General features: G+C 42.6%; 1 protein-coding gene across 2 annotated transcripts in view; it reads right to left on the bottom strand.

The window, feature by feature from the left end:
* Positions 1-20,068, bottom strand: part of EPHA1 (EPH receptor A1) — a 32,104-nt gene extending 12,036 nt beyond the window's left edge. The window contains exons 1-4 of one of the 2 annotated variants that reach the window (XM_065742181.1): positions 19,842-20,068; positions 16,617-16,684; positions 4,771-5,046; positions 2,741-3,131 (exon numbers count right to left, since the gene is read on the bottom strand). In XM_065742181.1, coding sequence (XP_065598253.1) covers positions 2,741-3,131; positions 4,771-5,046; positions 16,617-16,684; positions 19,842-19,929 — 823 coding nt within the window. In that variant the 5' untranslated portion in view covers positions 19,930-20,068. Of the gene's footprint in view, positions 1-2,740; positions 3,132-4,770; positions 5,047-16,616; positions 16,685-18,021; positions 18,040-19,841 lie in introns of those variants that run through there. The other variant, XM_065742182.1, reaches the window with a different exon arrangement.
* Between the last annotated feature and the right edge of the window lie 404 nt (positions 20,069-20,472).

Here is a 20,472-nt window from a genome sequence, read left to right as displayed (position 1 = left end):
TCAGTCACGGAGGCGGTGCCAGCCCCGCCTCGGAGGCGGTGCGAAGTCTGCCCCGGAGCGCCCGGCTGGGTAGGGGTGGGTACGGCAGGCTCTGCCGTATGGTGCGTGGGCGCTGCCCCGCGGCGTTTGGCCGGCAGTCCCGCTGCCGTTGCTGCCCGTGAGGCGTTTAGCTCGCGCTTCGCTGTAGCGTGGCCTCTGTGGGCTCGCTTGGCAGAAACAGGCCGGTCTCTGCCTCGGCTCCCCCAGGATGAGCGAGGTCGGGAGGTCGAAGATCGGGCGCTAGCCGTAGAATCGCTGAACCGCGGAACACGTGGAGTTGGAAGGCACCCACGGGGTCACTGAGTCCAACTTCTGGCTCCACACATCAGCACCCTAAACTCAAACCCTGTGCCTGCTAGCGTTGTCCAAACGTTCCTCGAACTCTGTCAGCTTGAAGCTGTGACCTGGGCATCCTCCAATGAAGAACCTCATACTAACACCCAGCCCGGCCCACCCTTGATGCAGCTCCATGCTGCTCGCTGGGGTCCTGTGGCTATCACCAGGGCAGAGGTGGGGTCCTGTGGCTATCACCAGAGCAGCACCTGCCTCTAGTTGGCAGTCAGCTCTACTCCAGTCTCACTCCTTGGAACTTGGCTTCTTGGGTCCCTTTACATTTACTCCAAACCCAGCTCCAGGCAACAAGAAGTGAAAAACAAGCCTGAGAAAGGGCAAGATTATCACTGCAAGCACCAGAAGGCAGAAAGGGAAACAGTGATCTAACTCTTCCCTACCAGCATTCTTGTCCTGAAACTGCCAGCAATCATTGGGAGGCCTACAGGCACCAGAATGATGCTGGCAGGGATTTCAGCATCAGTAACCAACTCACCCATCACCCTCCAGAACCCATCAAGAAACCAGAATATAAGCCAGGGGCAAAGGCAGCCTTCTGGGTTCGCAGTAAATGACTTAATCGAAGATGTTAATCACAGAGGTCTAGGCTTACTGACAGCAAGGTATGCAATGCTGTGAGAGGCTGAGATGTAATGCTTTGGGTAGGCACAGCTTTACTGGGATGGTGGGATGGCTGAGCTCTGTACAACTGGAAAATCACCAAGGGGTCAAATGAACTAGTTCAAAACCTGGTCTTGTGGCTTTCTGTTGCCTCCTGTCCTGTACCAGAGATCAGATTCTCCTCCGTTATGAGGCAAGGATCATAGTCTAGCTTTTTGTTGTCGTTGTTGTTTCGTCTCTTATTGCTCTAGGCAAAAATCAGAACTAGAATTCTCTGCTTCATAGTTTTCTTCCTCCATTCTGTCCCCATGTTCCCTATGTTCATACTTGAAGGGGAAGTCCTTCATCTCTGGAGAACAAAAGAAGAGCCCTTACCTCAGTCTTCATCCTGATGTGGATTGTCCCCTGTCATTTGCACAAAGTCTTTATAAATGAAGAGGAACTGAAGATGTTCCCCAAAAGGTAACCTACTTTCACCATTTCCTCTGATGCTCATATAACACACTGCTCTGGGGGCATGAAGTTAGCTCTCCCTACCCCTGCTAGGTTCTCTTCCCTTTCTCTCCTGGGAAATTTCCCTATTCCCTATTGATCCTACAGAAGATACTGAAGTTACAGTTGTACTTAAGCAGAGTGGGATAAAAGCACAGATGTAAAATTAACCTGTGCTGTGATAGCAGCCAGGGCCTGTCCAGACATGACAGCTTCCCTGCCCCTTCCCAGGGGAGTGCTCTCAGGAGGCGGGGAGAGCTCTGTAGTACCTAAGTGGAAAAACTGGCTGGGCTGTACAAGAGTGGGGTTTGCTGGAGTAGGGCAATGATGTTGTGTTTCAACCTTTGCTAGCTCTCCAAGCAAAATGAGCAGCAAGAATTGAAGATTCAAAGGGGCAGCTGATGTTTGCTGTGGAACGAGAGCAGAATAGAGCAAAAAAAAATAGGGTCATCCTGCTGATCCTGGAAGCAATGCATGGATTCCTTTTTCTGTATTCTGGACTGCCTCAGCCTGAAAACAACAGCAGAGATGTGTTTTTATCTCTCTCTCTGCGTGAGCGCATATTTCCCAAACCACAATGCATACACTCTCCCCTGACATACACATGTAGTTGCTGTAAGAAACTGGGTCCTGTCCTGTCAGTGACAAAAGGAGCCCTGCACTGCTTGCTCCAACAGTCTTGTCTCACTCCGACATTCCAGTACCATAGTGATTCCTATGCCTGCTAATTGCTTTTCCTCAGAAATGAGCCAGGCACAGATGGTATTATGCAATGTGCTGCTCACAATTTCCCATGGTAAGCAAAAGGGGGCATGAAGGAGAAATCTGCCGCCCTCTGTCTCTCAGCTTTCTAATCATGGGACAAGCGTTGTTCCATGCATCTGATCCATCTGCCCTGAAAGAACAAGGCCGCCATTTAAGGGTTGGAACCAGCTGTGGAGTGAGTCAGTGTCAGTCACACAGTTACAGCTCGCAGAAACTAGCTCCAGAGCTGAAGGCTCCTGGATAAAGCCCAAGAGGGAGTGGAGAGGTGTGTGCAGGTCTTACACCTGACACATAAGGAGAAAATCACAATTGGAAAATAAGCTACAGAGGGGAGAAACGGTATAAGAAATGCCTGGCAGGCACAAAGGGCAGGCAAGAGAGAGGTAGACCACACTAACTCCCCTGCTCTCACTTTGTGCTTACAGATGCTCTGATCTCCAGCTCCCTGGAACCTCTCCCATGGCCTACAGCCACTGTCTGTCTGCATACTCACCTACGCAGCTCCCATCGACTTCCTCAAACCCCACAGCACAAAGGCATCGGCCCATTGGTACCAGCCACTTCCCATCAGTGCTGCAGTGCATCCTCGGGGGAGAGCCCATTTCTTCAGCTGCATATTCCACGCAGGCACCAGGCACTTCTGTAAGCCCCTCCGAACCTGCCAGTGTCTCTGGAAAATGGGCAAGGCCCTGCACCACCTCTGGGCAGGTCTTGTAATACACTCGGACAGACACCATTGCTACACAAGCCCCAGAGTTCTGGAAAGCTAAGTAGAAGCCCCGACGAGACAGCTTCCCAATGGGGCACACTTCTGTGTTCAGCTGCATGGCACCAGATTCGATGTCTCTGTTTGTGAAACTGCGATCTGCTGCCACAGTGTTGAGCTAAACAAAAGAGAAAAAGACAATAGCTTAACTTCCAAGCAGGCAGCAGTTCTGAAATACCTATGCCTGTCAAACATTTTTTTACACTAAGGACTTTTACAGACAGAATGGTTGACTGTTTCTAATCTCAGTGCATTTCACACCTTCTTTGCACTTCCAAGAAGTGCTAATGACTGGTTGCCATGCTCTCCAGCTTCCATCCTTTTCACCATTTCCTTTCAATTCATTTGCAATAATTCACTGTCTTACAGAGTACACTGTGTTCTGGATCTGTGATCTTGGATGACTGTAGGAACTACCCCTAGCAGAAATAACCAAATCAGGAGCAAGTCTCTCCAGTGATCATTTTTGTTTTCAAATCAGTATACAATAAAATCACAGCAGCACTTCAAGATTCGCTGATGAGTGAATTACAGCTACCTGATTCCAGGCTGCACTTGATGCGGGTCAGGACTTCTACTCCAAGGTGCTTGTCATGCAGTATTCAGTACTTTAAAGCACTGAAAATAGTTGGGTGAAAAAATGCTTCCACACTTTTACATTCCACTTCCTCACCAACACAGCAATGAAACTGGGAGAGTGATGCTTTCTGTGGGCAGATGGGAAAGGCCTCCATGACATCACGTGATACAGAAAAGCTGGACTACAGGAGGGGTGGTCTTTTTACCTAGAGACCTTTAAAAACAATCCTCTCCATTGTAGGCCCCTCCTCATAACAGTACAGCACCAGCTCCACGTAGCTGGATGGCCAATTAAAGAATCTGCTCTGCAGCTATTGCTGGTAGTGGGAACATAAAGCCAATTTAGGAGTTGTGGAGGTATCTCACAGATTTGTGAGATACAGATTTGCCCCAGCCAAGGGGGAAGTGCACTGGGAGAGGAGGTGGAGAATTAGCTACTCTTCTCCTGCTCTACCTGTGGTAGCTTTTACAGTTCTTTGTTTTTCTAAAATGTCATTTAATCTGCAGAGGAAAGAGCAGTCAAATAATCTAGGTCTGCAGTTTGTTTTAGGATAGAAAAGAGTTATAGAATGTCCTCTACTAGAAAATCTGATGTTCACTTTTCTGCAGTTCAAGTATTTCCATGGCAAGATAGCAGTACATCAGGAGAACCAGCAGGTAAAATATGGTAGTGCTATATACTTTCATACAAGGGGGAATTTCATTATAACAAGCCAACACCTCCAGATGTAGAAAAAAAGACCCTATATCTGATAACAATCAGAGCAAATAATCAGATGCACAGATATTTGATTCAGGTTCTGCTCTTCACCTGGTTGATTCTTGATTTGTTGCCTAAGGCAAGTCAAATTCGTTTGGTTTCTGCTTTACTGTTTCTAAAATCTGCTGTAACAATGGGGCACTGTTATAATCCTTCAAAATTCTCACCTAATTTATTTCCAGTTTACTAAGTGTTTAAGAAGAATTGGAGGTCTGATCTGACTTGAAAAACTATTGCCACCTCTGGCAGAGGCTGCTTCGAGCATCACGGAGGGGCCCTTAGGGCAAAGCTTATTCTAAGGATAACACTTATTCCTTTTCTTTCCCCAGATGCTGGCTCTCTGTTTCCCTTAGCCAGCAAGACATGCCCAGTTTAAGCTGAAAGAGATGACACAGTCTTTCACCAAAGCACTACAGACCTTGATGAACATGGGGCGGCGGAACTGGATCCCAACATCCTGCTCAGACTCCATGTAATAGAGGTTGAAGGTCTCTTTGCAGGTCACCACTTCACCTTTGAAGCTCTTGCAGTCTCTCACAGTAAACTTCAGCTCCACATAAACACGAGATGCTGCTTCACCCCGATAAATCCAGTTGGTGCGAAGCCAGTGATCAGTGTCACCCTCAGAGAGTACACTGCAGTCCTGGTACATATAGACTGGGGTACCATTTATTATCTGCTGCATTTCACTCCACTGCTCTCAGGGTGGAAGAAAACACACATTAGACAGATGTGAGAAACAAGTATCACTTACTTCAAATATGACAAAATCTAGCCTACAAGATCTGTTCTCATATAGCATTCAGGGCTCATAGCTTGCCTAGCTGATAGGCCTCTTACACTGAGCATCTGATCTACAGCACCATACCTGCCTAACTCTTTATGAAAGAAGCACAAGAGGGTATGCTAATGAAGATCTAGCTCATTCCAAACTGAAAGGAACCACAGTGAGTGGAAGTGAACCCTTGAACAAACCTTCATCATACCTCTGTTCCAATGTCTGTTTTTCATATGCTGTCTCATCTTAGATTCAGAAAATTATTCCCTTGTATCATACACTTCTCCTTGCCACTGTTTACATTCAGAGCATGCAGTAAGATATGCCAAGTCAGGACTATCATCTGCCTGAAAATAGCACACAATACTTGGGGGTAAAAGAAGAGACAGCCTGATGCAATGGGAATGTCAATTACAGGACTGTCTTCATTAATTTGGAGTTTATGCTCCTATGGTTGTGATGTTTTGCAAACCTTAATTTAATTATTAAAACTCAGTTGATTTTCCAGACTTCAGACTAGATTCTGCTTCTTCTCCGGTCAAAAAAATGGCTAGGAGGAGGATGTGTCCAGCTGGATATATAAACTCACTGATATTATTTGTATGAGTCCAATAAGGTTTGCCAAGTATTTTACCGCTTGCAATGACTTTTTTGAGCTTCTATTTTTGCTTCCTCACCACAGGTCAGATATCGAATACAAAGAATATTTGATGTTGAGTAAGTCAGACATGAGAATTGAAAACTTGGGAATGAAGGTTATGTCCACAGGGAAAACAGCTTAGATCCTTTTTCCCCCCATGTTAAGACAGCCTTTTTCATTATGCTTTGAATATTTAATCAAATTAAATTGAAACAAGTGCCCACATAGGTATTGGCACAAGTTTAAGCATCTTGGTTTTAAATCACACCCCAGGTTAAGATGCAATTTAAGCAAGGCCTCAGTCTCCGTATTACACTAGACTTTAAAGTCTCATGAGCTGAGTATGATATTCATACATTCCTCTTCTCCAGCCCCACCATCTCCTGTGCTCACACCACAGCCCTGCAGCCTCTCTCCCAGTTTCTGATCCCACAGACCAAATACAGCCTTATAGGTGATTCTGATGCCTAGTGGAGGACTAGAGATTGAGTCACAGAGCACTAAAGTAAATTTTGTTTTTGTGCCAGGACTTACAGAGTACTTCCTATGCAGCCCCACTCAAAAAAAAATACCGATGGTTTCTCCAAGCCAGTAAGCACTGCTGATAGCTCAAGCTCATATCACTCTGTTCTCACCCATTTACCTAAGCACCTATCTACCTGCATACTAGAAGTTTCCTCCCAGGAAGTTATGCAGATGGTATCTATGTGTCCCTTCTTGCTTCCTTTTTTTTTTTTTTTTTTTTGCCATGTAATTAATCTACAGTGTTACTCCACCCTCTTACTCTGACTCAGCTGGCATATACATGTACCACATGGAATTTACACTTACTTCACTTACTGGAGGTCAAAGGACTGTGGATATCAGGAGAGTGAAATAGATTGATCAACCTCAGTTAATCAAGTGGCAATCACCTCTTGTGGTATTTCACTGAAAAACTTTTGAACTAAATTGACAAGATATCCTGAAGTAATATTTATTTACTGTATTTACTGGATTAAAAGAGAAGACAGAAATGGAAATAATAACAAAGTAGTTCTCATAAGAAAGTGCCAAGGTTAGGAATGGCATTCAAAAGTATTTTTTTCAGGGCATCTGCTTCCACCAAACTGATAGGAAATCTACAATTGCATTTGAAGGCCGAGGTCTACAGAAGCTGCCATTAGCAGTTTGTCACAAGGCAGTGCCACAGACAAGTTCCACCAGAAAGTGATTTTTTCAAGTCTCACTAAAAGATATGGACTGTCAAGATGCATGTCTTAAAAATACCTTTTTCACAACTTAACTGATATAAGGACAAAGCTTCACTTTCAGTAGTGTCAGCTCTGAAAATTTTCCTTTGAACTCTATTAGTAGAAAAAAATCCAACTGCTAAGTCCATTATTTCTTAACTCAGCTCAGGCCAGCTTCTTCCAGACTGAGCTGTTCAGGGCAAAAACATCTCTTGCACAGTTCCATGTGGTGGAAGGGAATAACAAGGGAGCTGGATATGCTTCTTCTAGATTCTACTGCTGATAGGCAATGGATAGAGGAAAAAGTGGATATCTTTACGCTAACAATACAGAGCTATTGTTAAATATGTTTCTGACTTAATTATTCAGTGAAGCTTTTAAATTCAAAGTAGTGGAATTAAAGTGTTAAATACAACACTTAATGAAAGGGTGATGAATCCAGAAGTTGCTAGGCAACTGTCTCACATCCTCAAAGAATCTGCTGCAAAATCAAAATATACGCCTCTAATTTTTAATGTGATGTTCTTTATGAATGTGTGTGGTAAAGTCAGGTTCAATCAATATGAATTACTTGTCTCTCCAGCTTGTTGGCCCATGACACTGATTTAACCTCCTTTAATAATGTAACTTTGTACCAGTTTCATTCCAGACACTGTATCCTTACTCCAGGCATTCAAGAGAGGGCCTTATTTAGTGGCTCACCTTTCTAAGACGTCTAAGTATGTAGCTACAGGATTTGAAGACTAAAGGGTGCTAGGGTGCTCTGTGCTTCTGAGGAACCCATATACTAACACAAGCACTTAGCTACAAAGATCTGTCCTTGAAAGTCTTTGTATAATACAGGGTAAAATAATTCCAGCATAGGAGTTAGCATTAAATGAACAAAAACCTTGAAGATAATTTAGTGCAAGTACTATCTCAATAATCTCAGAGCACTACAAGTTTAGCAAAAAGGAAGGCAACTTTCCTCTCACTGCTGGGTTGGATTCAATATTAAAGAAAGAAGAGCTGTCTTTACAAGCTAGTTCATAATGACAGGAGTGACAAACTGAAAGTGCACCAATAGATATTTGTAGTAAACAGTAATGGTTTAGTCTGCCTTGTGAGTAAAGATCCACAGATAAGAGAAGATAATAACCTTTTAATATCTGCCTTGATCAGCTGTGAATTGAAGTCTAAGGAAGGCTTACTTTGTTTTTTCTACCAGTAAGCTTTCTCCAGATCAGGTCTGTGTCCAGAAGTCAATATAAGACAACCTGCAATTCCTCTGTCCACGGGCTACTATATATAGTTTCTGCCATAAAGTGTAAAATGGAAATGAACTGGGGCAGTTTGTATGTCTTCTTGGAGATACTGTCACAGGTTCTACAGGCATCTGTAAAATGGCCTTTTTTTATTTTAGTATTTTTTGTAAAAAAAAAACACAACAACAACAAACAAACAAACAAACATGACAACAAATACAAATGCCATCCTTGGCATTAAAAAGTTAAGCAACCAGTGACAGAAGAAACTGACTATGACAGTTACAAATCCTCAGGTTCAGTCTGGAGTCACAAGAGCTTGTAGTTCACAACAGTAAATTTGTCTCTGTCTCTAGCTTGCCAAGTACTTGTCCTGTCTCCTTTCAGATAAGAGCCTGCCTGCTGTGACCTATATTTCATTTGCCTTCAGGTTAGCTCAGCACAGTAGCTTCCAATCTGTGGCCTGCACACCTCTTGGGAAGGGCACAGGGATACTTTTAAAGGACTTTAAAAAGGTAGCAACAAAGCAAGCATCTTGCTGGTAAGCTGGAAGTTACTAAACTAAGATGCATGTCTCCACTGGAAAGGCTAGGAGTTCATATGCTGAAAACCACTAACTTGTTTAACTTCGGGTTAGAGTTGCCCTAAGATCAAAAGACTGACTTAGTACAGCCAGCTCCAGTATACCTGTACTTAGAAAACTGCATCTCTTTCCCATTTAATTTGCAACAGAACACAGAGTGCTATTTTAATCCATGAAATGTTTTCCTGAAGAAAAAATCCCAGAGCCCAGAATGAACAACATTCTTTACCTTCCCACTTCCACAAAAGGGAGAGAAACTGCAGAACTTTTTACCTACGGAAGCTCTTTGACTTTTGTATAGCATTTGCATGCCATTGTGACAAAAAGATTTTTGATATAGGTTCAGAGATGAAGGCTAGCTGTACATTACAGATTTAACTACATTACATTAAGAATGTAATGTCTCAGAGGAAAGTCCATGACAGTAGAGACACCTTGCTGATACTTGCTTCTCTAGTTAAAATATATCTGATGAAAATCTATAGTAGAGAAAGCTAAACCTGATCATGAAAATAGCAGCACAATACTGGTATTTTGAAAATATTCCAGAATTAAGTTGATGTGACCCTTCACTGCAAATTTCTCAGTGCTCTTGCAAAGCTTTCTTTCTGGTGTGGAGGGCAGTTTAGATGATGATGATGAAAGAAGTGTGGTTATTAGTCAACTAGACTTCATGAATCCTATAACTTTACATCTGAGAACAGCAGAGGCTGCTTTTATTTCTTTGAGCTTTTGTCAATGGTCAGACAAGTTTGATTTCATCACATTGTGACGAAGCCTTTCATACAACAGAGGAGTGATGGTTGCTTGTCTGCATATCTGGGTGGGATGATATATTTTTTTCCCACAATGATCCATCGATTATTTTCAGGGAGGAGCAACAGTGTTGTGTAATTGTTTTTCCTTTAGGGCACTAGTGCATAGGTCTCTATCCTACCCATCTCCTTACAGTTTAACTTGTATTCATGTCCTTATGGGAAGGTGAGGTGCTAATCTGAGCCACAGGACTACAGTGTATTGATTATATAACCTGTTTATCAAATCCAGGTTCTGCTGTCTGCTCATTCTCTGAACTGTCTGGCGATATTAAGGTCTAGCATGAAAACAATCTTGGCCACACACTACTAGGTCAGGGAGAATAAGTCTTGTCCAACACTTCATGTTGGTATTTGGGAACACTTATTTCTTGTGTATCTGCATTAACAGTATCAATAACGATTTAAAAATAATAGGAACAGAAAAACAGATGATGCCTTTAAGGAGTTCAGAGTTCATGTCTAAAATCCTTTTAACAATAAAGCAAATGTTACTCTCATGCTACTTGGGCACTACATTCTACACAGCCAAAGTGAAGATCTTGGTATGCTGTGACCTGTGGTTTTGTGTGGTACACTTATAAAATTTATGCAGAACCTGAAAAATGAATCTGATGGTGATGAGCAATACTTGCTCTGTTTCCATGGGTTCCTTTTAAAGCTGAGCATCAGATCATATTGAATCTCACAATGGGACAGGGTAATTGTGCCTTCTACCTGGAATGGCTGAGCATACCTGAGGAAAAGAAGTTGCAGGAAACAGCAGCATGAAAGTCACAGTGAGTAGACAGATGTCAGGCTCCAGGCCAAGCACAGAGAAGGCAAGAATAGTTCTTAAAATCTACAGAAATAACCTTCCAAGAAACTAGAGAAAATCAGCAAATTTTTCCGCAATTTGGCTTTTGAGTTAGTAAGAATCACACTTCAAAGCATGAGTCAACCCAGCAAGGACACAACATGCAGAAAAAAAGTAAATACAAAGCCTTTACTTTCTAACCTGTCTGCCTGCAAACTCAGCAGTATTCTAGTTGATACTGTAATAAAATGTGTTCTGTTTTTAAACTTTAAATAGCCTGTTAGTCCTCTCAGAGGATCTTGCTGTAGGCAGCCTCATCTGAAAGCTCCAGCTGGCTCCTGGTGCTTTTGTGTTGATGTGAGGAAGTTCAGTGAACCTTGTCCGCTCTCGTCTATCAGCTATAAAAAGATGAGCCAGCTTCCTGAAACTGCTAGGCAACAGTGCTGTCGTCATTGCAGTGCCTGAGCAATCATGGTAATGAATGAAATGGCTGTACAGCATCTTCACAGTAGCTTGGAATGCGTTCTTTCTGCCTTTCAAGTCGTAACATTAAGTTCACAATATCACAGAATTGCAGGGATTGGAAGAGAACTCCAGAGATCACCCAGTACAACCCCCCTGCCAAAGCAGGCTCCCTAGACCAGGTTGCACAGGTAGGCATCCAGGTGGATCTTAAATACCTTCAGAGGAGAATCCAAATTCACTAGCTTAGGTTGCTTCTTGGGTGTGCAACAGTAACTTCAGCCTCAGCTACTTAGTTGGTGGCTTATGCAATCTGAGCTATTGTACAACTATTTACAATTTACAACTAATTTCCTCTCATCTCTCTTTTCTTATTCCCCAGCCCGCTTCACTGAATATAGTAAAGTATACCTGGATATGCACAACATTGTTTTCCCTCTCTCCCAAATACACATACAATATTTAAAAGAACTATTTATCATCAACAACTCTCTCCCCAGGTCTACGTATCAACAGCAGTAGAGCACATCAAGCTATGATGCTGAAGCCAGAGATATTCCCATTTCCAGTTAGTTATTGACTTTATTAGGCAATTCATCCTTTATTTAAATAGCGAAACTATGTATTTGAAAGTGTTAAAAACCTGTGCCTGATACTTAAGTTGAAAGCAGGCAGGGGAATGTAACAATGCTTTATTTCAGGGTCAGAGGCAATAACAGCTCTTTGAGTAAGACCCTAGAGGACATATATTATCAACAGCTCTGGAAAGAGATGCACACAATAGCATTTCTGATAGTTATTTTTCATACCATCCTCAGATCCTACAGTCTTGTTGAGACTTGTTCCTAGTAAGACTTATCTGAATAAGATACTGAAGATTAAGTGAACTACTCAGGTTTAGTGAAATAGGAGTGCTGTGCTGAAATCATTTGCAGGTTGAGGGCTGTGTGTGTGGACCACAACATAATAATGTTCGTGGCCAGACCCATCTGTCTGAGTAGAAATGGTGGAAACAGAAAGCAGCCATCAGATAGCATCAACATCTGGGATCTACCTTGTCTTGCTAAAACCTGGAGGCCTGTAAACACTGTGGTCAGTGATGTAAAACTTGCTGACAGGTCACAAATACTTGATCTAGTCTATTAGCTAAAGCAAATTGTTGAGCAGTGTGAAGTTTTTACTATGACAAGGATTTAATAGAAAAATAAGATGTCAAATATAATAGTTTGAACACTAGCTTACATGAGTTACATTCATTTAGCTTCGGCAGCTGCTACATTCATAATCAGATCTCCTGTGAAACATGGCCTACAGTGCTGCACAAGAATTCTATTATTTCCAAAGCTTTCCAAGTGTTTTGGGAACCATGGTAACTGGAGCTAGTGGCTATTTATGAATACAGTTGAGATTTATTAGGTCACTGTGCTTCACATGCCCATTCTTTGTCCTGTGTGAAAATGAACCAAAGTTGAGCACGCAAGGTACTGTTCACAGTATGGGTCTTTGTAGAAAGTTTGTAACTGATAGCAGTATTTTGAAGTATGTGTGGAAGCAAGCAGAAAAAAAAAATAATGTCCTCCACCTCATCATGCTCAAAACACAGAACATTGGCAGCCTACAAAGTAGTGAACATCATTTGGAAATTTCAACAACAATATTTTTCTTATATTATACTCTTGCATGGAACATAAACTCCATACACTAAAAATCTACCAGTTGAGAACTGTGCATTTCTGAACTTAGGATACTAATACAATAGGAGAAATTGTACCCATTTATACAAGTGGGAGCAACAGTGTGCTTGTGATTCTGGAAATAACAGAATTAAAAATGAAGTAACTGTTGAAAAGGCCTCTCTTGTAAGCAATGACTGTTGTAGAGCTGATGAAATCTTGCCTCTAATGAATGATGCGTATAATTTGCAATCCATAGAACAGCATGAAGACAGAATACCATCTAGAGAGGCCCAGCATACATCATTCTACAGAACAAATGGCCAAGAACTTTAGTATTCACATATAAAGTTGAAAATATGACTGGATTATATACCATTCCTATAGACACAAAAATGAAATCAGAAATAGTGGACAAAAGGAAAATTTGAAGACTGACACACAAGTTAGGCATAGAATAATAATAGCAACTAAACACAAATATTGGCTTGCCCAATGCGTTTTATCACAGGCCTACATAAACTGATAGATCAAATCACAGGAGTAGATATGACAGAACTGAATACATTAAATCAAGTAGAACTGGGAGAGCCATTTTTTGCCTGAGCTAAAAATACAAATTCAAAATGCTAACAAACAAAACAGCCATGGAAAACAGAAATATTTTGGTGTGAAAGGACTTCTGGGTCCCTAGTTTGTCCTGCACACAGCAAGGCTAAATTCGAAACCATATTGGGTTGCTCAAAATCTTGTCTATTGAAATCAAACTGCAAGAGGATAATGCAACTCCTCATCACCATCTGTTCAAAACTGATGCAGTTATACTTGAAAGCAAAACAGAGATAAATGATTATTATTATTTTACTAAAATGATTATTATATTATTATTTTACTACCTGACAGGAAGCAATGCTACTGTGCCTTGACATTTTATTTATTCATGACAGCATTTCAGAAGTCCATTACCAATGGTTTTGATGATTTTTAAAATCAGTGCAAGTAACCAGACTGCCTGCACAACATGGGATGACCTTAAAGAATCATAGAACGGTTTGGGTTGGAAGGGACCTTTAAGATTGTCTAGTTCCAACTCCCCTGCTAGAGGCAGGGACACCTCCCTCTAGACCAGATTGCTCAAAGCCCCATCCAGCCTGGCCTTGATTGCCTCCAGGGAGGGGACGTCCACAACCTCACTGGACAACTTGTTTCAGTGTCTTACCAACTTCACGGTGAAGAATGTGTCCTAATATATTAGTCTAAATCTACCCTGTGTCAGTTTGAAACCATTTCCTCTCGTCCTGTCACTACATGCCATTCTTAAATGTTTCTCCCCTGCTTTCCTATAGGCCCCCATTAGGTATTGGAAGGCCACTATATAGTCCCTTGAGAGCCTTCACTTCTGTAGGTACCCCAGCTCTCTCAGCCTGTCCTCACAGGGGAGATACTCCAGCCCTCTGATCAACTTCATGGCCCTCCTCTAGACCCACAGCAACAACTCCATGTCCTTCTTATGTTGGGGGCTCCAGAAATGGACACAATACTCCAGGTGGAGTCTCATGAGAGCAGAGTAGAGGGGCAGAATCGCCCCTCAAACTGCTGGTCACAATTCTCTTGATGCAACCCAGAATATGGTTGGCCTTCTGGGCTGTAAGCACACATTGCCAGCTCATGTTGAGCCTTTAATCAACTGACGCCCCCAAATCCTTCTCCACAGGACTGCTCTTAAGCCATTCTCTGCCCAGACTGTATGTATGCTTGACATCAGAACAAGCAAGTTCTTGGCTGCTGACACTTTCAAAGTGTTCATCATTAGTCCTATATTATGTTGGAAGAGGGGAATCTACCACTGTACTGTAATACACCTCCTCATGTTCATTTGCTACTTGTATCTCAACAGCTCACATAAAGAGATAATATATATAATATATTATCAATATATATATATCAAGAAATTTGCTAGGTGATCAGGGAGTTGTGGAGAGAGGGAGATAAAGTTATAGGAACTACAGTCTGCCTTGTTAAGGACCTAGTTTTTAACAGTTTTTAACCTAAAATAAACGAAACACTTTGCAAACAACAATTACAAAGCAAGCTAACATAAAACTTTTAGCCAACAGATTTCTATAGACACTTCAATTTAGCATCACTACTAAATTTAGGTAATTTTTCACTGATAGTTAAGTATACTCTGAAAGTCCATAATAGTGACCTATGCTGTCCAAAGCTGTCTGGTATTCAGCTTTAAAGTTTGGTGTACAGAGGCTGCACATGTATTAACGAAAGTATTGCCTACATTATGTACAGACCCTGCATGACCATGAAACCAGCACACGTGGCATGCCACTCCATGCACTAGCACTGACTAAAGAAGAGCAGAGAACAAAGGTGTAATTCTGTCTCCAGAGTTATTCAACCTCCTTTGCACTGTGCCTTAGAGACCTTATCCATATAAAGCAAGAAAATTCCTCACAGCAAATTCCTTCTAAGTGTGATAAGTGTATTGACACAAGTCCAGCTCACAGATGGGAGATCTCTGGCACTCGAGATTAGGTAGAAGTAGCATTGTTACATGAAATACAGCTCTTCTCTGTAAGCAATTCAGCTCAGATATTTCCAGCCTGTTAATACTGAAGCTAGTCAGACTATTCCTTTTTAAGCTCTTTTTCAGAAGTGTTCTGAGTTGATCTCAGTTCTCTTTCAAATACATTTCCTTCTGAATTTTGAAAGAACAGTTTCTGAAACTTGTTCAAATTTTGATACCAGGAGAATCACCCATTGTTCTCCTTTTGCTTGTGGCAATTTGTCAGACCCTCCACCTGACAGTTATCAGGAAATGACACAGTTAGACAAAATCCTACAACAAAGCTGCTCATCAGAAGTCAGAAGATCTATTTTTCATTATCCGTTAGTTTGTCAGTCATCAGCGTCTCGATCTATCAGTTTAGCATGCTCTCAGACCACGTTCCCTAGCATCTTCTAAAATTCCCAATTACAACTACATTTTAAATACATACTTTTTTTTTTTTTTTTTTTTTAGAAAAGCAGATGTAGCTCAAACAGAAGGGTATGCCAACTCTTATCATTGTTGTGAACCTACTCAAAAAAAAAAAAAAAAGTTCTTTGACAAAGGTTTTGTCTTTTTTCTATCATATTATTTTTTAAAATGCACTTCTGTTTTTCCCACATCTTCAGACTTCATCCTGAACACGTCTGGAGAGCAGTACTGGGTTAAAATCACCATGAAGATAGTTGCCATGGACAACAAAGAGAACAATGGGCAAAAGATGATCTACATGTATGTGTCACTATGGCACCTGTTTTGAGTAGGTTATAATAAGCAAAATAGCTTTACAAATAAAACGAATGCAGTTATGCCTGTATAGGAAAACCTCACTATCTGGCTCTAGTTCACCTAACAAGACTACCAGGAGTAGGTGGAGGCTGGGATGAATTTCAACCAGCCAAAGCACATTACAGAGGAAAGTTATTAAAATGAGTTAGAAGCAGGTTGAGCCCAGGTCTGCTTTATAAGCAGGAAGGGTAAAGACTTTCTCCATAGGAGAGCTTGTGACTTGCTAGATAGACGGTAGCATGGATGAGGAGCTTTAACTACATATTAGCATCCTTTCTTTCAACTACTGCAACATAGTTCCCGAATCAACTCCTTTGTGCCTTTTTGTACTACTCCCTCAGCCCTGCTGCTACAAAGGTAACCATCCTCCATCTCTGAAGTTGTGATGCTAGAGTGATCACTCATCTGTACTTGATACAAAATAGCTGTACTTATACAAATATAACTGAGAGCACAGCATTGCCGCTTCTCAAAGGGCCGCGCTACTCCTGAAGTTATCCGACAAAGAAATTCAATGGTCTCTTCACTTTTAGCTCTCAAAGAAATTTGAAAATAAGATCAGAGGTTCAGGAGAGGGAGGAGTTGCAGATGTCTGATTCTGGAGGATAGAGTAAGATTTCAATTGGAATTGTGTTTTTCCACATTGTAGCATTCCCAGCAGCTCCCCATTCTTGAATGTATATACTCACCCCTACTTCTGGAGGGTCTGGAAGCCAGCCCAGCTCACCCTGTGCAGTGCTTGTGTCTAGCAGATTCACTGAAAACCAAAGAAGGGGAAAAACAGTGACCTAACTTATACGTCCTATGGAACAGCTTCGTCCTATTTTTATCAAAGAAGGCAAAGCCCACACTTTCTCTGTCACTTCACAGCTCTACATATTTTGTGACCTTCTATCTTCAGAAAGCGTGGCTAGAGGAAGAATGGGAAAATATAAAACAGCACAGCTAATCAGGAGGTGAAAGTTCTTCCTTGTGTATGAGACCCCCTCCTTTTCAACCTTCCCCTCAATTAACAACCACATGCATTTGAAAGTATCTGAAAAATGCAATGCTGTGCTAAATTCTGACAACATTTTCTGCTTTCTAAAGCTGTCCCAGAATGGAAACAGGAGGCTGAAACCTGTTGAAATGGGAAGACAGTATTTGCAGCTGCTCATATCCTCCTTGGAATAGGAAGGCAGCAGACAAAATGGATGAAGAGGCAGGGGATCAAATAAATTACCAACACAAAGGATCAGTCGGTGACAGCAAGAAGTATACCATTCAGTGCTAGGAACACGGTGGGAAAGACAGGCCAGTGTGAAGTCATAAAAAGGACTTTTCACTGTCACATTCTCCAAAAGCCATGAGACTTCAGTTTCTCAGTCGGCCTAGCTCTACACCTCTGTAGAGCTGTTCACTGTCTGATGCTGGCCTAGAAATCATTTTGCTGTCTGCCCCTCAGAAATGTTCCAGCCAAGACAGTGAGATAATAGCAGCTTCAGGGCACAGCATTGCCACCTCTCAAAGGATTGCACTGCACGATTTCACATTAAGTCTTGGCTCCTGGAGCCATTCAACAAAGAAATTCTATTCATTTTTAGCCCTCAAAGAAATTTGAAAATATGATCAGAGTTTGCCCTTAAGTCTTGATCTGGAGTGAAATTAAAAAGGTATCTCTTCTTAGGCAAACAAGGAGAAGGAAGGGGAGATGAAATAAGCCACACTGCTGGATGTTCAGCTTCGAGACTGCCTTTGGGTTTGCTGGCAATGACAGAACAGACTAGTGATGTCAGTGCATCTATCACAGCCCTAACTTGCTAACACAGGAAAAGAAATCTTTGGATTACCTTTGGGATTCCTGTAAGTGTATTCAGAGTGGTCATTTCTAAACATCTCAGAAAAGAATTCGGGGGCGAGAGGTAGGAGAGGGGAAACATTTGAATTGCATTTAAATATCTAGATTTCCTCCCGCTCGTCTGACTGCTTGACAAATACTGCCTGCCAACTACACTTTAACAGTGTAAAGTGCAGATCAGCAGGAGTCCTGTGGAATGAGGAAGCAGGCTGTGGGCCCAGAATCAGAGATAAGAGGGATTGCACTGCTATTCTCACCTCCGAAACACCCTTTTGGGATTGGGAGAAAGGAAAAGCAGGAATCCAGGTTTTACAAGTTTGCTGCATTCATGGGATGGTCATACAGCAAAACCTTCCAAGCCACAGACTCTGCCCAGAAGAGGCTCCTCACATACTTCCCCTCTGCTTTCAATATCTCTATTTCAGATATTTTTATTGTGTTGTTGGCAGAAAAAATAATAATAATAATCACCATACAGGGTGTGCTAGCTTGTCCTTCCAGAACCGTCACCCAGATAGCATCTATCCCACACACTTCAGGCCTGAAGCACTGATGTGGAAGGAAGAGGGGCTGCACAGCAAGTTCTAGCAGAGAGCAAAGGAATAGGCACTCAGAAGAGGCCAGGACGGGAACCTTCACAGACTTTAAACCATGCCTCTTCATAGTCACTGGAGTGGACAAAGTCCATTCTCAAGAAATGCCTCTCTCAAAGTGAAACCCACAGCAAGGATTCTTCAACAAAAGGAAGAATGAGTCAGTAGGACTTCAAAAGCATGGGGAATGCAAGTATTTTAGGGTTACTGGCTCTTAGGACCACAGCCTCTGACATAGAAATCTCACCATAGCTCTCCAGCCACATGGGAAATATACTCAAAAAGAAGAAAGATTTCAGATAAGAGAGGACACCTGCTCCTTGCTATACACATGAAGGAAGAGTAGATCACAGATGCAGACAAAGTAAGATGTTTGAGATAGCTGAGAATTTGGTAGAGAGCTCTGCATGTAGCTGACAACTACTGGTCACATACTTAAGGAAAACAAAGCCTGTGTGGCAATGCCTTATATTACTTCTCATCTGGGTTCACTTTCTCCACAGTGTCTACTATTTGCTTCCATTCAGCTCAATCCTAAATACAAATATGCGTGCAAGAACAGTTTAGATGAGCATTCTACACACACAGAGTCTGAGGTGAGCCCATGGCTGAACTGCCAGTTATGACTAAGTCCTCCCGATAAAGGGCCTGGAGTAGAAAATGAGGGGGCTATCCTTAGGACGGAAAAGCTCTGACATCTCTCATCATGCAAAACAGACTCAAAAAGAAGTCTCTACCAGAAATCAAGTGTGAGAGGTAGGGAACTGAACAGAGATTTACTCTTCCTCACCCTTCTGTTAAAACTCCCATTCCCCACATGTTTCATAACCACCATGCAATTGCCAAGATGAAAGAAAAAAAGATCACCGTATCTAATAAAAGGAGCTAAGTGTGACAGAGAAGAGGAGCAGGAGAGCCTTGTAAGAAGAGGTGGAAGAAGAAATTGTAAAGCTGATCTCTACCTTCCTACACTGAGCTAAGCTGAAGAGACTGCCTCATCTCCCACACCTTCCAGAAATGACTGCTGCTTGCTCACAAGGGTTAACTCTCTAGTGAGCTTCCTTATGAAACTGCGGGGGTGTTGTCAAGGGGGTGAGGGGAGCAACTTCATGAGTTTATGTTTAAGCTTGTTATCTGCAACACAAGTGTTTAATGCAAACAGAGGAAGAATTCTCCTGGATCACTGGATATGTTGAGGCAGTTGTGCTTTGCTTGGGAGGGGGGTGGAAAGGGAAGGGGGAAAAGCATACCTGAGCTCAGATCACTGAGCCACTAGGAGACAATGGGGGCTTGATTTTGGATTTCAACTCCCACACCGCACCCTCTTTCCTAGGCACCAGTTTCCTGCAGCCCTTCTTCAGTTCTTTCCAGGCAGGAAATACTGCCCCTGGGCCCCATACCAGCAGACCAGGCCCTGTTCCTTTCCCTTCAAAGAGGTCCCTCTCTTTTGCTTGCTGTCCAAGCCCAGCAGGTCCCACACTTACCTTCTTTCCCAAGCACCTCAGGAGGAAGGAGAGACCCAAAGAGTAGGATCCCAAGGGAGAGCTCAATCCCACCCGTCCTCAGCTCCATGCTGGTTGGGGAGGGGACTTTGATTCCAGCCCCTGCCTCCTCTCCTGGCTCAGGCCTCCAAGCTTCGGCTCCTGCTCACAGCGCATGAATCTCTCCCGCAGCCTCCTGACTGGAGCGCGCACATTGCACAACCTCCCTGCCTGGCCCACAGTTATGATGAAAGATCAAGGCAAGTGGGTGGAGAAGCCTTACTGCCTTTACCTGTTTGAAAGGGGCTGGTCACAGACTTCCCATCTGGCAGGCAAATAAACCCACCTTAAAGGCAGCCACCTTTTTTTCCTGGGAGCCTCCCTCCACCTTTGCTCCAGTCCTGCGAGAGGCTCCCGATTGCCACCTCCTGGGCAGCCCTCGCTACCGTTCTTGCACCTGAGCGAGCCTTTTGCACGGGAAACAGACCAGAATTTTCGTTAGAAACAGCTTAGTCCATTTCCGTCTGAGATAACGTTCCTAAAACCACTAAACAGTGTTCTTGCTTTCATCTTTGCAGTAGATATTTAGAAAATAAATGTGTACAGTGGTGGCAGCAGCTGTTACTGCTCCCCA

The sequence above is a fragment of the Cyrtonyx montezumae genome, unplaced genomic scaffold (assembly GCF_038088225.1).
Source record: "Cyrtonyx montezumae isolate F1298 unplaced genomic scaffold, pur_monq_1.0 scaffold_3, whole genome shotgun sequence".
NCBI classification, from domain to species: domain Eukaryota; kingdom Metazoa; phylum Chordata; class Aves; order Galliformes; family Odontophoridae; genus Cyrtonyx; species Cyrtonyx montezumae.
Note: the sequence above shows the minus strand (reverse complement) of the source record. Positions and strands in the feature narration are given on the sequence as shown.